Raw genomic sequence first — 14,952 nt, 5'->3', positions numbered from 1 at the left:
CTATAAAAAGATGCATTAACATCTCTGATACCTACATGGTTAATTGTGTTTTGCATGGCTACTGGTGAGTAAAATCTGTGTAAGCTAAAACAAGCAGTCTCAAACTTATTTTTCATGGATAGAATCCAAAAAGTTCTCGGTTTCTGTCATTATAAGACAGCCAACAGCAGAGAACAAGGCAAGTTACAACATAATTTATTGCCACCGATTAATATACAAATATTGACAAATTCAATGAAACATTAGCGTTAGATGAAAATGTACAGGGTAATTTAACAATCCATTTGTAGATAACCATACATTGTTATTAATGCGTTTAATAAGTCTGAACATCTCTACTCAGGCTCCACTTGGCCAGATGGAATATGCATAAAGGTACAAATGACACAAAATATTTCTGCTTACAAATCTTGCTGTGAAACACAATGATACACTCTTAAAAATAAAGGTGCTTTAAAAGGTTCTTCACACCGATGCCATAGTAGAAGAACCATTTTTAGTTCCAAAAAGAATGGTTCAAGGAACCATCTCTTTCTTACCTTTTTATAATCTAAATTCTTTCACCACAAAAAACCTTTTGAGAAACAGAAAGGTTCTTCAGATGTTAAAGGTTTTTTATGGAACCTTTTAGACAAAAAGGTTCTTCTATGGCAACGTGAAGCACCTTTCTTTTTAAGAGTGTATATTGACTAAAGACATGCCTTATATTACATATAAATATTTGCAGTTAACTACTATATAGCTATATATTTTAAGTATTTGAAGCAACTATAACAATTACAATATTTATTTCCACCAACTACCTACAGTGAAGTGTTGCTACAAGTTGTCTCAAGTCATATCATATATAGTTGTTCTTCTTCTTTATGATCCTTAATGTTAAGAATGCAGTAAGTGTTTTGGTATATAAAGTTTGTTACTGCTCCAATACTTCAAAGTTCAGCGTCACTTCCCCTGTAGGAGACTGGCTGGCCAAACTTTTGAGAATTGCAATAGAGTCTCTGAGGGCCTTGGCCTCTTCTATCTGCGACTCAACCCAGGGAATAGAGATCTGGAAAAAGCAAATGAAAATTTCAATAAAATAGTGCACCCAAAAACAATAATTCTGGTGGAAATGTAAATGTTTTTTTTTTCTGCCATATCTCAGAAACTCTCATTCATGCTTGTGTTGCAACACAAATGGTCTCAATAATGAAGATCCAAGTCTCGAAGTTGCAAATTTTGTGAATGAGATGATGTCTTTGTATTAAAAAAAAAAAAAAATCAGAGCATATTACACCAGTCCTCAGGTCCTTACACTGGCTACCAGTTATGTTTAGGATAGATTTTAAAGTACTTTTACTTGTTTATAAAGCACTCAATGGCCTAGGACCTACATACATTGCAAATATGCTCACTGTATACAAACCTAACAGACAACTCCGATCACTAGGATCGAGTCAGTTAGTAATATCAAGGGTTCACACAAAACAAGGGGAATCCGCTTTTAGCTATTATGCCGCCCGCAGTTGGAATCAGCTTCCAGAAGAGATCAGATGTGCTAATACATTAGCCACAGTTAAATGCAGACTCAAAACTCACCTGTTTAGTTGTGCATTTATTGAATGAGCACTGTGCTACGTCCGAACAGACTGCATTATTTTATGTATAATCATTTTACTGTGCAAATTAATTTTAAAATCAATTTTTCAAATCATCTTAAATGTTCTTAAATTCTCTGTTTTTATTGTTGTTAGTGTGATAACCATTTCTACTGTTTTAATTAATTTTTAAATCAATTTTAAAATCATTTAAAATGTTCTTACAATTTGGCGACCACAGCGTGGATGTCTCTGATCAGGTAAGACGAAGTATAGTTTGTCTATCTGATTAGTGACATTACTGTTCGTTGTGCATAGACAAGATGAAGTATAGTTTATCTGTCTAAATATTTGTTGAAGTAGATACGACAAAGTATAGTTTGTCTATCTAGACATTGCGCAGACCAGGTAAGGCGATGTACAGTTTGCCTATCTGAAGGCTGCCACAATACATTGCGCAGACCAGGTAAGGCGAAGTACAGTTTGCCTATCTGAAGGCTGCCGCAATATTCTCAGCAAGACCGAGAGAGCGCGCTGAAGTAAACTTAAAGTAAATGGACAAGATGAAGTATAGTTTATCTGTCTAAATATTTGTTGAAGTAGATACGACGAAGTATAGTTTGTCTATCTAGACATTGCGCAGACCAGGTAAGGCGAAGTACAGTTTGCCTATCTGAAGGCTGCCGCAATTCTCTCAGCAAGACTGAGAGAGCGCGCTGAAGTAAACTAAAAGTGAAAGTGTGGGTCACGAGTTTCGATATGTTCTTAAATCTGTTTGTGTGATTATTATTTTAAATTTTTATGACTATGATTTTTATGCTATTGTGATTTTAACTCCTCTTATGTACAGCACTTTGAATTACCATTGTGTATGAAATGTGCTATATAAATAAACTTGCCTTGCCTTGCCTATTCATAAGATTTGATCATTCAGTAATGATCAATAGTTTTTTTTGGATATTACCCTTTCGTAGCTGCTAAATTATCAAAAGTTTCATCCACTTATAGCACAGATGTAGTATATGATCTATATACAAAAGAGACTGTTGAATTGACATCAGTTCTGTACCTTAATGATGATGTGTTTATCATCGATGTTATCTCCATCATGTAGCTCTTCTCCAAAACACAGCGTTATCTCACTTTGAGGTTGTTTTCCTCCACTGCGGAAAGCATCCAACTCTAAGAGGAACAAAGAAACTTTAAATTAATGCTGTAATCATTTCAAAACTTCAGATGTGAAGATCATAGTGAACTTTAAAGTTCCTTGCAACAGTCACCTCTGGCACGCTCATTGGGGGACTCATGAACTAAAGAATTATGGAATTACTTGGTGCCCAACCCTGTTCCTGGAGATCTACCTACCTGCAGATTTTCAGGTGCTTACACGCCATATCGGAATTCCAGTAATTACTAGATTCCAACTTGTAAAAAGTGTTCACGTCCTCGTTGAACTTGTAATTACAACTTGTGAACTGGGAGTCTTCTGAGAGCTATGAATTGTACTACATGACAGCTGTACCACCTGATCAACGTAGGCTGTTTAGGCATTGATAGTGTTGCCATATAATCATAATTAATAAAAATAAAAATCATAATTCCGAGTCTGAGGACGTGAACAGCTCCTAGTAGAACGTCACGTGTTGTCGTCGTCTCGAAATAACGGTAATTACGATATGACGTGAATGCAGCATTAGTTCCAGCTCTGCTCCAACAGACAGCTGTCTGTAATTATCAAGTGCTACCTAAGAGATTAATTAGCTGATTCAGGTGTGTTTGATCAGGGTTGGTGCTGAACTTTGTAGGATGGTGGATCTCCAGGAACAGGGTTGGACAAAATATGTCCAAAATATTGTGCCATGAGATGGGTCATCTTCTCTCATGGTAGGGGCACAAATCAAACAATTAAGCTGACTTCAATATCTAGCAGTCAGTATTCTTACCTTCTCCTACACAATGCAAACACATTGCAAAACCAACTAAACAGCGCCTAAAGGGATAGTTCACCTAAAAATGAAAATTCTGTCACTAATTACTCACCCTCATGTCGTTCCAAACCAGTAAGACCTTCGTTCATTTTCAAAACTGATCAGGGCCTAAAACTAACTTTTTAATTAAATTTTCCCTCAATTTGACCAATTAATTATAGCTATTCAACATTACAGTATAAATGAAAGCTATTATTTCCTATTTTAAGGCTCTGAAATATAAAACTTTTAATTTTAGTGATTTTAAAACAATCTTCACATTAACTATAAATTGCATATGCATAAACTTTATAGTAATCTTTATTCAAGCTACAAAAGTTAATTAGCGACTAGAGCAGTCAAGTGAGGATTTCTCTTTTTTTGTTCTTTGATTTCCATCAACGACAAAATCTGATGCACATGACGTGGATCTGACACATGTGATTTTCTCAAAACTGTTTACAGTCATTTAAGACTAGGTTTACATGGTCTTACAACATATCTAGGGATAACTGTGTGTGTTTTCGTCTATTGAAGTGCTAAGTTCCTGGTGCTCTGTCTGAAGTGGCTCAGCGCATGTGTAACAGTACAGCCGAACACTCTCCGTTTTGGCAGATGTAACCCTAGGTATCTATTGCCAAATTCTCCAGTTATAAAGAATAAAACAGGGAAAAGTTAATCTTCCGAAATAAAGTAGCAATATCTCCTCTGGTAAAAGTTACTAAAACCGTGTTTAAGGACAAGCTGGCCATGACACTGCTTTGAACTTATCAGGCCGTTTGTATCCTATTATTTGATTCGCTTTTGTCGCTTATGACAGAACAGCTAATCATGATGATCTTGTCTTCTGAAAAGATTATTTTATTAAACAAAAACAATGACTTCATTCAACAATTTCTTCTTTTCCGTGTCAGTCTTCGACACACGTTCACAAGAGTACCACGCATGCGTTTCTGGGCCTTGAACGTGGTAGTTCCGTCTCTGTCTATGCAGGATCAGAAACGGCCTAAAATGAAGCACCAAATGTGAGTAAAGGTCAAAAACAACAAATCTCTTTAAAAACTGGCTGTTGTTTTCACAACATTGCATTGTTGTATTTCGTAAAAGTTTTACTCAACAACTGGCAACTGACACTGTTACATATACTCGTCAACAGCAATTTTTACTTGCATTTGGCGCTTGGTGAGTGTTCATTTTAGGCCCTGTTTCTGATTCTGCCTAGACAATGACGGAACTACCACGTTCAAGGCCCAGAAACACATGTGTGGAACATGTGTCAAAGACTGACACGGAAAAGAAGAAATTGTAGAATTAAGTCAATTTTTTTTTTCTTTGCAGACAAAAACTATTTTTGTAGCTTCATAAATTTAAGGTTGAACCAATGAGGTCACATTAACTATTTTATTGATGTCCTTACTACCTTTCTGGACCTTGAATGTGGTAGTTGCTTTGCTTGCTGTCTATGCAGGGTCAGAAAGCTCTTGGATTTCATCAAAAATATCTTCATTTGTGTTTGAAGATGCACAAAGGTCAGGCACAGGTTTGGAACAACATGAGGGTGAGTAATTAATGACAGAATTTTCATTTTTTGCAAACTATCCCTTTAAAACACAAGCAAACTGCTAAAAAAGTTATCGAAAGTGGCCTACTGAAAACTATAAACTCATTGTGAACCTTAATTACATGAAGGCCTAGTGGTCGACGGAGATGGCAAAATAGATGGCAAATGCCATTATACTGTTTGTATATGGTTTACTTTCTTTGATTAACAGTTCTATGTAAAAATTTATTAGGTAATTAACTGTTAAACAGAGACAGTAAACTAATGAAGACAGAGAATGGGTGCATACTCAGTGTTGTCAAAAAAATTCCTAAGTGACGGCACAATGACCAAACAGAAAAATGCATTGGTTGATGCCGATAATTAAAAAATGCAGGTCAACCTCTATTTAGGACATTGGTTCTCTATTATTACATTGATGCCTTCAGTTTTACGCAGGTGCAATCTTTTATTAAGGATTTATCATTCAATCTCATTAACTAAAATCATATGTGACCCTGGACCACAAAACCAGTCTTAACGTTACATTTTTTTTTTTAAATTAAGATTTGAACATCATCTGAAAGCTGAATAAATAAGTTTGTTAGGACAGGACAATATTTGGCCGTGATACAACTATTTAAAAATCTGTAATCTGAGGGTGCAAAAAAATCTAAATATTAAGATAATCGTCTTTAAAATTGTCCAAATTAAGTTCTTAGCAATGCATATTACTAATCAGAAATTAAGTATTGATATATTTACGGGTGGAAATTTACAAAATATCTTCATGGAACAAGATCTTTACTTGTATCCTAATGATTTTTGGCTTCAAAGAAAAATCGACAATTTTGACCCATACAATGTATTGTTGGCTATTGCTACAAATATACACGTGCTACTTAAGACGTTTAGTGGTCCAGGGTCTTATATGGATTCAATAAGTTTCTAGTTATCTCTGGTATTTTGCAAGTGATGCCTTTTAAATGAACATTTAAGCCAATGTATAAGTAGCATAGAAATTTGAATGAGCATTCAGCTAAGGTTTTATTTACAGTGCACAATATAAGTTTATGAAACACTTACCCTGTTTGAATATATCTTTGCTGAAGAGCTGGGTGGGCTCGCCTCCTCTCTCCATTTTACAGAGCCCTGTTGTGATGTTATGTGGTCCTTTCCAGAACACCCGTCCCTGACACAAGCGCTTGGCATAGATGCCTCCTCCTGACGAGGTGAGCACTATTCCTCCCTTCATGAAGGGCAGCAATGTGTTAAGAGCGCTCAAACGTGGGGCAAGACTGGGATCAGAGATTATGTCAGATGGGGGGTCTGGAAGAGGGATTCGATGGAAGCCATTGGCGTTTAGAGACGGTGGAGATGGTGGGACAGGTGAAGGAGGCAGGTAAGCTATCCGGACATCATTACCCATTACTTCTCGCCGCAGAACCTCCTTACCAATGTAGTGCATGGTTATGTGGAAAGTGTGCGGCACTGAAAGAACAAAAAGAGTTGTAGAAAACCGTTTGGCGATAGTTTGGTTTCAAATTGAGAGAAAAAAATGTTCGTTTTATTTACCTCTCTTCTCTACAGCTTCAATGGTGAAGTTTAGCTGGATATCTTCAGTGCCTTTAAATAGAGAACAATGATAATAAATCATTCACCTGCTTTGCATTATAAACTTTAACCATAAAAGAACAATGCAAGTTGAACACCAGGGTGAAATTCGTTCATAAAAAGTAAAATTAGATCATTACTGTTGTCAGTCTTTGTGGGGCTGGTTTCAACCTCTGCTTGCAGTGTGATCTCTCTTGCTGCGTGTGGGATTATTTCCTGTGCACTCTGTACAAAAATAGTGGCCAATTAATTTTAGACTCATTCTTTGCATTGCAAAACCAAGCTGTGGAATGTAAAATGTCTCTCAATGCATGTTCATGACCCATTATTGTGGTTTTGTAACACAGGTTTACACTATTTGCATGCATGCTGCAAATGGCAACTTATTTATAGTTTGAACAGCATAGCTCCTCAATGATTAGTTATAATGTGCTGGATGTTTTTACCATGTTGATGGACTGGGGCACAATAAGTTCCTCTTTGATCTTTTTGCATGCAATCTCCTGCTCATCTTGCTCGGATTCACTGCGTTTCCTCCTACTGCTCCTCACTGGCTTCTGTCCATTCTCTTTTTTAACTTTGAGCACTCCTATCATTAGAGAAAAATGAAATATAATAATGAATAATTACAAAAACAAACTCTTTTTCATACTCATTGCAGTTATTGAAGACATTTTTAGTGGTAATGAAGGTGGTAGGGATGTACAAAACAGCTAATTTTCATAATCAATCAGTTGTGTTTGTTTCATTAATGTTTTAGGATACTATTTCTGCATTAAAAACTATAAAATATGTATTGTTACACTTTTGATGACTAGTCAATTAGTCAGGCATTTTAGCCAAGATATAAAGATATAAATATCTTAAATAATACTGTCCTCGTATCTGAGTTGTTTTTACGTGTTTTTTTTTTTTTTCACTCTTTTTATTTTACATTTGTGTAGGTTCTACAGTAGCTTTTCTTTGAGCTAGGAGTTTTTGGCTTTAAAAGAAAAACAGTCTAATAAATAATTTCCTGTTTTTCTTTGTTCAAGGTTACATTGCATACTTGTTATTCTGTATCTGTGTTGAGGAGCAGATGATTGCTTTTATCGTTTTATCTTTGTGCATTCTCTGAAGGGGAAAACCCAGTATGAGTGAGGTTTTTTTTTTCTAAGTATAATTTATGTAAACTGCTTGAATTTGATTTGGGATTTGACACTGCTCATGTAACAAATCTTCCCAAGACCATGCAGACCTTTGATGACTGAGAGGGACTGAAAATCAACTGTTACTTAAAGGTTGTATCAGCGATTTCTAGCCTAAAACATAAAGTGTCAATTTCAGCTGAGCTTTCTTCACGATCCGCTCGCTGCCTGCCCCATAAATTGGCTGGACTTTCCTACTGGTGCAGGGATGTGAGGGAGGCGGAGCGAAAGTCCACAACACCAAACCCCTGACGCTGATTGGTTGGAACACTGTTTGTTTATCTGTGGAAAGGTTGGTAGTGCCGATTGTTTTTTTGGCATATCTCGGACCCTAGGCTGACCAGAGAGACGCGTTTTTTTCACAGACAATTTATGGGGCAGGCAGTGAGCGGATCGTGAAGAAAGGTCAGCTGAAATTGACACTTTATGTTTTAGGCTAGAAATCGCTGATACAACTTGTAAGGAGAGACACTGCAGGTGAATAGGGTAAAAAAAACAAACTAATATTTAATATTTAAGTGATTACATTGATAACTGCAAACATTTTTTGTATTACAAGTTTTCTAAAATGTTAGGTTTAAATATGCAAATGAGGCATTAATTAATTAAATATACGCTAATTTGCATACATTTCTAGTACAAAACTCTAAACAGTGGATGAAGTCAGTGTCAAAGTTCTTGTTTAATTTTTTTGACATATTAGAGTCAAATGTTTTTACGGAGGGGATTTTGGGTATCTCATTTTATCACTCCATAATTCAGAAAAAAACAGAAGTGTTGGTAAGTGTTACTAAACCCTTGGTAAGTGTTACTAAAGTGGAGATTTATGGCTCAGTGTAGGAGAAAAAACTCATTTTGAGAAAATGGCCTTTAAAAATATGTATTGTAATTGGAATCTATTGACACAAATAGATAAAGTGCTATAAAAGAAACACTTAACGGTGTCTTTTGGGTGTTTTCTTTCCACTAGTATGAAAAAACACTTCATGAAACACCAAAAAGTCCAAAATCTCAATCTTGACATGTGCATAAAAACTGTGTTTTCGCCTGCAGTGTCTCCCCTTAAAGGATTACTTCATTTCCAAGATAAAAGTTTCCTGATAATTTACTCACCCCCAAGATGTTTATGTCTCTCTTTCTTAAGTCGCACAGAAATTACGTTTTTTGAGGAATACATTACAGCATATTTCCTCCATATAGTGGACTTCAATGGTGCTCAACAGATTGAAGTGCAGAGTATGCATGTGCATCACAGAGCTAGATGAGCATTTGTGGTTAAAAAGTGTAAATATGAAAAAAAAGAAAAAAAAGAAAATGACAATTGTTTCGCTAGATAAGACCCTTATTCCTCGGCTGGGGTCGTTTAGAGCCCTTTGAAGCTGCATTAAAACGGCATTTTTAACCTTCAATCCGTTGAGCACCATTGAAGTCCACTATAGACAAACATCCTGGAATCTTAATTTCTTTGCGACTGAAGAAAGAAAGACATGAATATCACGGATGACATGGGGGTGAGTAAACTATCAGGAATTTTTTTTTATCTGAAAGTGGAGCAATCCTTTAAAGAATGTGAGAAATGAAAAATTACAGGGTAGGTAATTTTCCAGCAATAAGATTTAGTACCAGCCAATTAATAAAGCAAAAAGAGTGTCACTTGCTATTATTACTACTGTTCTATGCAAATGTACATATGTACATAAAATTAATGTAAGTTATGTATCAAGCCACATGCGTGGGAAAAAGTCTATGACCAAAGTTAGGGATTTATTTTGTGTCATTTTATCATTTAGTGAGAGGTTTAGAGCCTGAATTTGGGAGTCACACCAAATGCGTGAGTGTTGGCAAACAAATTTCCACATGCAATGGTTACCTTGTTCTTCTAGTGGTACGAGGCGGTACACCTTGTAGGGTTCTGAGATGTCCAGCTGTGATCTTTCAGTTACCTCACTAAACTCTGGACTTTTGTTGAGGGCACAGCGAAGGCGAGTTTTCCAGGATGCAGCATCCGAATTTCCATTCTCCAAAAGCTTCCCTTTAAACTCTGCCCAAGCCTGGAAAAAAATTAAAATGAAAAATTCAGTCAACAACTTGTAACTTTAGTATGCTTAAAATAAGTAAATGTACAGATGAAACTCTTTTGTAATTAATTCTGACCATAAATGTGAAAATTATTTATCATTTACATGTATTTTTTTACTTTGATTATGAATAGAAGTCTAAAAATCATTGTTTAAGTTTGAAAATGGCTGCACTCAAAATGTAGACACAGAGAGAAAGACAGAGACATATTTTCACCTTGAAAATAGCTGCATCTTCCTCAGTTCGGAAATCTTGTTTTCCTGCATGTTTCCATGGAATACGAAACATGGTTTTCTCAGGGTTGTCCCACACTAGGCCGTTATACTTCCCACTGTTCACCTACACCCCAAAGCACACACAATTGAGAAACAACCCAAAGGTCATCAACAACAAACAAAAACAAACCATGAAGCACTAGTAGTTGATATATGATAAAGCACATTTAAAAGAAAGCAAACTACTCAGCAGGATAAGTGCATGCCGCAAAACATGAGAGGTTTACAAGAAATGCGTTGCATGATTTCTTTCAATCGGTCACCTCAATTAACCAGTCATCTATCAAGAAATGGTCAGACTTCAATATCAATAAAATCTTTAGAATTGGCTGTAGGGGTGCACTGTTCTGACCTGTTAACATTTAAAGTTGTAAAAATTATGTAAATATGCTAAATTATTCAAATAATTGAAGCCAAATGCTGAGCCAAAGTTCATCTACAACAACATTAATCCATAAAGGATACATACAGTCAAACAAAAAAATATTCAGACACTATATATCTTTTTTTTTTTTTTTTTTTTTACTAGTGAGTGCAGGAGACTATAGTTAATTTATGTAAGTGAGGATAGCAAAATAAAGTAAAATGTGACATATTATACCCAAGAATTCTTCATACAGTGGACTACCAGTAAAACTGATAAAAATTTAGGACCAAAAATGATTCAGACACTTTGACCTTTGAACAAAATTAAGCATTGCTTGGTAAGTGGTCAACAAAGTATTGATAGTTGTGTAAATATTGTCATACTAACAGTTGCCTGAATTTTTGGTTGATTGTAATCCATTACATTCCTTTCTAACAAAGTTATCTGACATTATCAAGATTTTGTTCTAACACAGTTTATGTTATATTTGTTCTTGTCATATTTGACCATTTTCTAAACTATAGCGAACAAACTATGATAATGTGGGAAATGTTGACTGTGTCTAAATAAATTTTAGTTTGACTGTATATCCAAACTGAGAGAGCATAATCTGCCTCCTTCAGTTTAAGAAAGTCTTTGTGCCTATGGCTAACCTGCTGTCTAGGTAGGCAGTTCACTAGATTTGGAGCCAGTGGATGTCATAGTATGAATGGCTCTTACATCTGATCTTCTGTATTTATACAACTCCTAAGAAAAACTCAACATACTGCACACACACACTCACATACCTGTTCCACTATCCAGGAACGCAGGCGACGTGTGGAACGAATCCTTCCAGAAGCCATCTGAAATACACATTGATTGTAAGCTGCTGATTTGTCTTAACAACGTCAGGCACAGTTCAGGGAAGTGACTAATTATCACAACTTCACTAATAAAAAGTACCTAAAAGTACCATGTTTTGATGTTTCAAATGTAAACTAATTCTGTAATTTTGATACATTTTTGATTGGTTCACCAAATTAATTAAAGAACTGCTAATCAAACTGGATGAAAGTGAATTCATTTTAATATTTGATATTTTTTAGCACCTATTCAGCAGTAACCAAACATAAATCAGTCCTAACTTTTAATCTGGATGTTATCTGGTCATGGTTTCTTTAACCAATTCTTATATCTTACCTTATGAAAGTCCACAATCTCTATTCTCTCTGGCTGAGCTGAGCATCTATCTGGACTCTTTCTTTCAATCTATTTCAGGTTCTGCATATCAACTCATTTTTTTGTCAGTACAGCAGTTTGAATGACTTCTCTTATTTTTTTGATTATACAGCCAGTTATTTTTCTCAGAGTGCCCATTTTGTCTCTACAATGAAGATAAAGTAAACTTGTAAAAATTTTGAATTAATGGATGTATTCTTAGCACAATGAAATCAGTTAATTTTGTTTTCTATGTGGTTTTTTGGGCACTTAACAGTGTCTTTTAGGTGTTGTCTTTCCACTGGTATGAAAAAACACTTTATGAAACACCAAAAAGCCCAAAATCTCAAACTTGACAGGTGCACAAAAAAAACAGTGTTTTTGACTGCAGTGTCTCCCCTTAAAGGATTACTTCATTTCCAAGATAAAAGTTTCCTGATAATTTACTCACCCCCAAGATGTTCATGTCTTTCTTTCTTCAGTCGCAAAGAAATTAAGTTTTTCGAGGAATACATTACAGGATGTTTCTCCATATAGTGGACTTCAATGGTGCTCAATGGATTGAAGGTTAAAAATGCAGTTTCAGTGAAGCCTCAAAGGGCTCTACACGATCCCAGCCAAAGAATAAGGATCTTATCTAGGGAAACAATCGGTTATTTTCTAAAAAAAAGATTTTGAACTGGAGTGCAGAGTATGCATGTGCATCACAGAGCTAGACAAGATGAGCATTTGTGGTTAAAAAGTGTAAATATGATTTTTTTTTTTAAGAAAATGACAATTGTTTCGCTAGATAAGAGCCTTATTCCTCGGCTGGGATTGTTTAGAGCCCTTTGAAGCTGCACTGAAAGAGCATTTTAACCTTCAATCCATTGAACACCATTTAAGTGCTATAGACAAACATCCTGGAATGTTTTCCTCAAAAAACTTAATTTCTTTGCGACTGAAGAAAGAAATACATGAATATCTTGGATGACATGGGGGTGAGGAAAATATCAGGACATTTTTATTCTGAAAGTGGAGTAATCCTTTAAAGAACGTGAGAAATGTAAAACTTACAAAGTATATCATTTTGTTTTCTATCTGTGTTTTTTTTTGTGCTGATTAGGAATAATGGGGTCAGAGTTCAAGAAAGCGCACTTGACAAAAACAATATTTCTAAATCGTAATTACGCAAAAATGATTAAATATTATATTGAATCTAGACGATTCACAAATATTTTAATTTAATGTGGTGCTCACCCACGACAGAAATCGCAGTCTGGTGCCCCCTTGGTAGTGCCCTAAGTCGGCTGCGCTCTCTGTGTATACAGTTGGGAGTGGTGTACGGATTTGTAAATAACTACCATTGTGTACCAAGGAACTGTCACAGTGCTTGCTTATTATAAATCTTAGAATCCAAAGACCTTCTTAAAATAACGCGTGAGAATGAAAAATCAAATAGTAATAACACACGGTGTTTAATAATTTCAACAATTTCTTCTAAAATCATCCACTTCAAATCAATATAGCATAATAGCTGTGTGTTGAAGTAAATTCGCGGATAAAACAGTAGTTTTGTTCAAACTTTGTGAAAATCCTTGTGTAGTTTGTATGTAGTTTCGATTACCTTAGTTTCGATCCTGTACACCGTCAGCCGTTCTGGTGATAACAGTCCGTTCAGCCCATCTCACTGTAAATTCCTGAAAGCAAGCAGTGGAGCGACCGAAGCTGTTTAATATAATAATGCCATTACATCTGCAGGGGGCGCTCAGTGGCTCAATTAGCCTATTCATGATTTTCGAGAGAAAATACAGCATAATTTGAATTAGTAAATTATTCGTGAAATGTGGCAGTTTATATATACATATATACACCAAGGCATCATATACAAAGATTGCCAAAGTTTACTGTAAAATAATTTGAAAAAGTCCTCTCCTTTAGCCCACCTTAAACGGCCGACTTCACCAGCGGTGAGAAAAGTCTTAAGTACCACGTGACGTTCCATTCTCCACCTTTAACTACGCCATTTCAAGGTAATAATGTTGTATATTATTCACTCCAACGTGTTAGGTGTAATGTGGCATCTTTATTGAGCCATCATAGCGTGCCAAATACAAGTAAACGATTAACTGGACGATAAACCCCTCCCACATTGGTATACACACCACTGATAAAATTTCCCTTCTGCCAGTTTCAAAAATTTCAACAGAAGAGCTGCGCTTCCCAGAAATCACGTGATATTACAGAGCTCTCAGTTGAGCGTCTACAAAGCAAAAAAACTGATAGACACTGTAGGTACCAGGTACGTGTTACACAGTGTGTTAATCTGATGCATTTAGGCTTGTTAAATTACTTGGCAGGGGAACATTTTTGTACAAATCTGAGAAGAAATTAAGAAATTAGTACAACTAAATTTGAAGTCACCATTAAAATCAAATATCAACAAGTCTTATTTTTAATGGAATATTGCAGTGTCTTCATTATAAATTATTTATGAGTAACATATTAATTTTTCATATCATTTTAACATGATGGGTACATTGGCAAGAAGGTGGAACAATCCAGAGACCAAACCAACCGCCTGTCACTCACATGAGATCACAGCAGTTTAGCAAATGACAAAGAAACAGACAATTAACAACAATGAAGTCCCGCCCTACATTTTTTTTCTCATTGAAGAAGCGGTTTCCCTTGGATATGTGTCACAATAGGAAAGAAAAACAATCACAATTTCCATTTCATGTCAGCTTTAATCTTGCATAAACATACAAATGATAAAATATTTATTAAAGTAACTCTAACTCTTCTTTGTTTGGTGTTGTTTGTGTGGCACCATGTGTTCACAGTCCTTGACCCGCAAATTATTGTGGTTTACCAACCTAAATGTTCTTTGATGTCTGGTTTTTGAACCCTTTTGTGTGTGAGTTTAGTATTCCACTGTTGGTTCTCATCACACTTTTGAATCCACATATCTGAGTCTCCTCTTATCTGTCCCAGAATACTTGACTGGCTGAGATAGATCCAGCAAAGTTGGTGAAGATAGAGGTGAAGATGGTAAAGCCACTGTAGCTTTGACTCATTTCGAAGGCTGCATCTTAGGTAGGAAACGCAATCTTCTATCATGCCAGAGTTATATTATATTGTGAAATATGGAGCTGCCTGAA

The 14,952-nt window shown here is 35.7% G+C and overlaps 1 protein-coding gene across 1 annotated transcript; it reads right to left on the bottom strand.

Annotated features, from left to right (window-relative positions):
• Positions 1-179: 179 nt before the first annotated feature.
• On the bottom strand, positions 180-13,485 carry irf9 (interferon regulatory factor 9). Its single transcript, XM_073828116.1, has 10 exons — positions 13,416-13,485; positions 11,398-11,454; positions 10,184-10,306; positions 9,759-9,939; positions 7,148-7,290; positions 6,842-6,926; positions 6,663-6,713; positions 6,174-6,578; positions 2,650-2,762; positions 180-1,051 (listed from the first exon to the last, which is right to left on the bottom strand). Exons 2-10 carry the CDS (start codon positions 11,452-11,454, stop codon positions 917-919), a joined length of 1,293 nt encoding a protein of 430 aa, XP_073684217.1. The 5' UTR covers positions 13,416-13,485; the 3' UTR covers positions 180-916.
• Positions 13,486-14,952: the final 1,467 nt, after the last annotated feature.

Source organism: Garra rufa, chromosome 22 (genome assembly GCF_049309525.1).
Source record: "Garra rufa chromosome 22, GarRuf1.0, whole genome shotgun sequence".
Classification (NCBI taxonomy): Eukaryota; Metazoa; Chordata; class Actinopteri; order Cypriniformes; family Cyprinidae; genus Garra; species Garra rufa.
Note: the sequence above shows the minus strand (reverse complement) of the source record. Positions and strands in the feature narration are given on the sequence as shown.

Excerpts from the sequence above, each read along its gene's own strand:
- irf9 (XM_073828116.1), bottom strand. The coding sequence starts at position 11,454 with ATGGCTTCTGGAAGGATTCGTTCCACACGTCGCCTGCGTTCCTGGATA. Across the intron at positions 9,940-10,183 it reads AAGATGCAGCTATTTTCAAG|GCTTGGGCAGAGTTTAAAGG; the intron begins GTGAAAATATGT and ends ATTTTTTTCCAG. Across the intron at positions 6,579-6,662 it reads TGAAGCTGTAGAGAAGAGAG|TGCCGCACACTTTCCACATA; the intron begins GTAAATAAAACG and ends TTGTTCTTTCAG.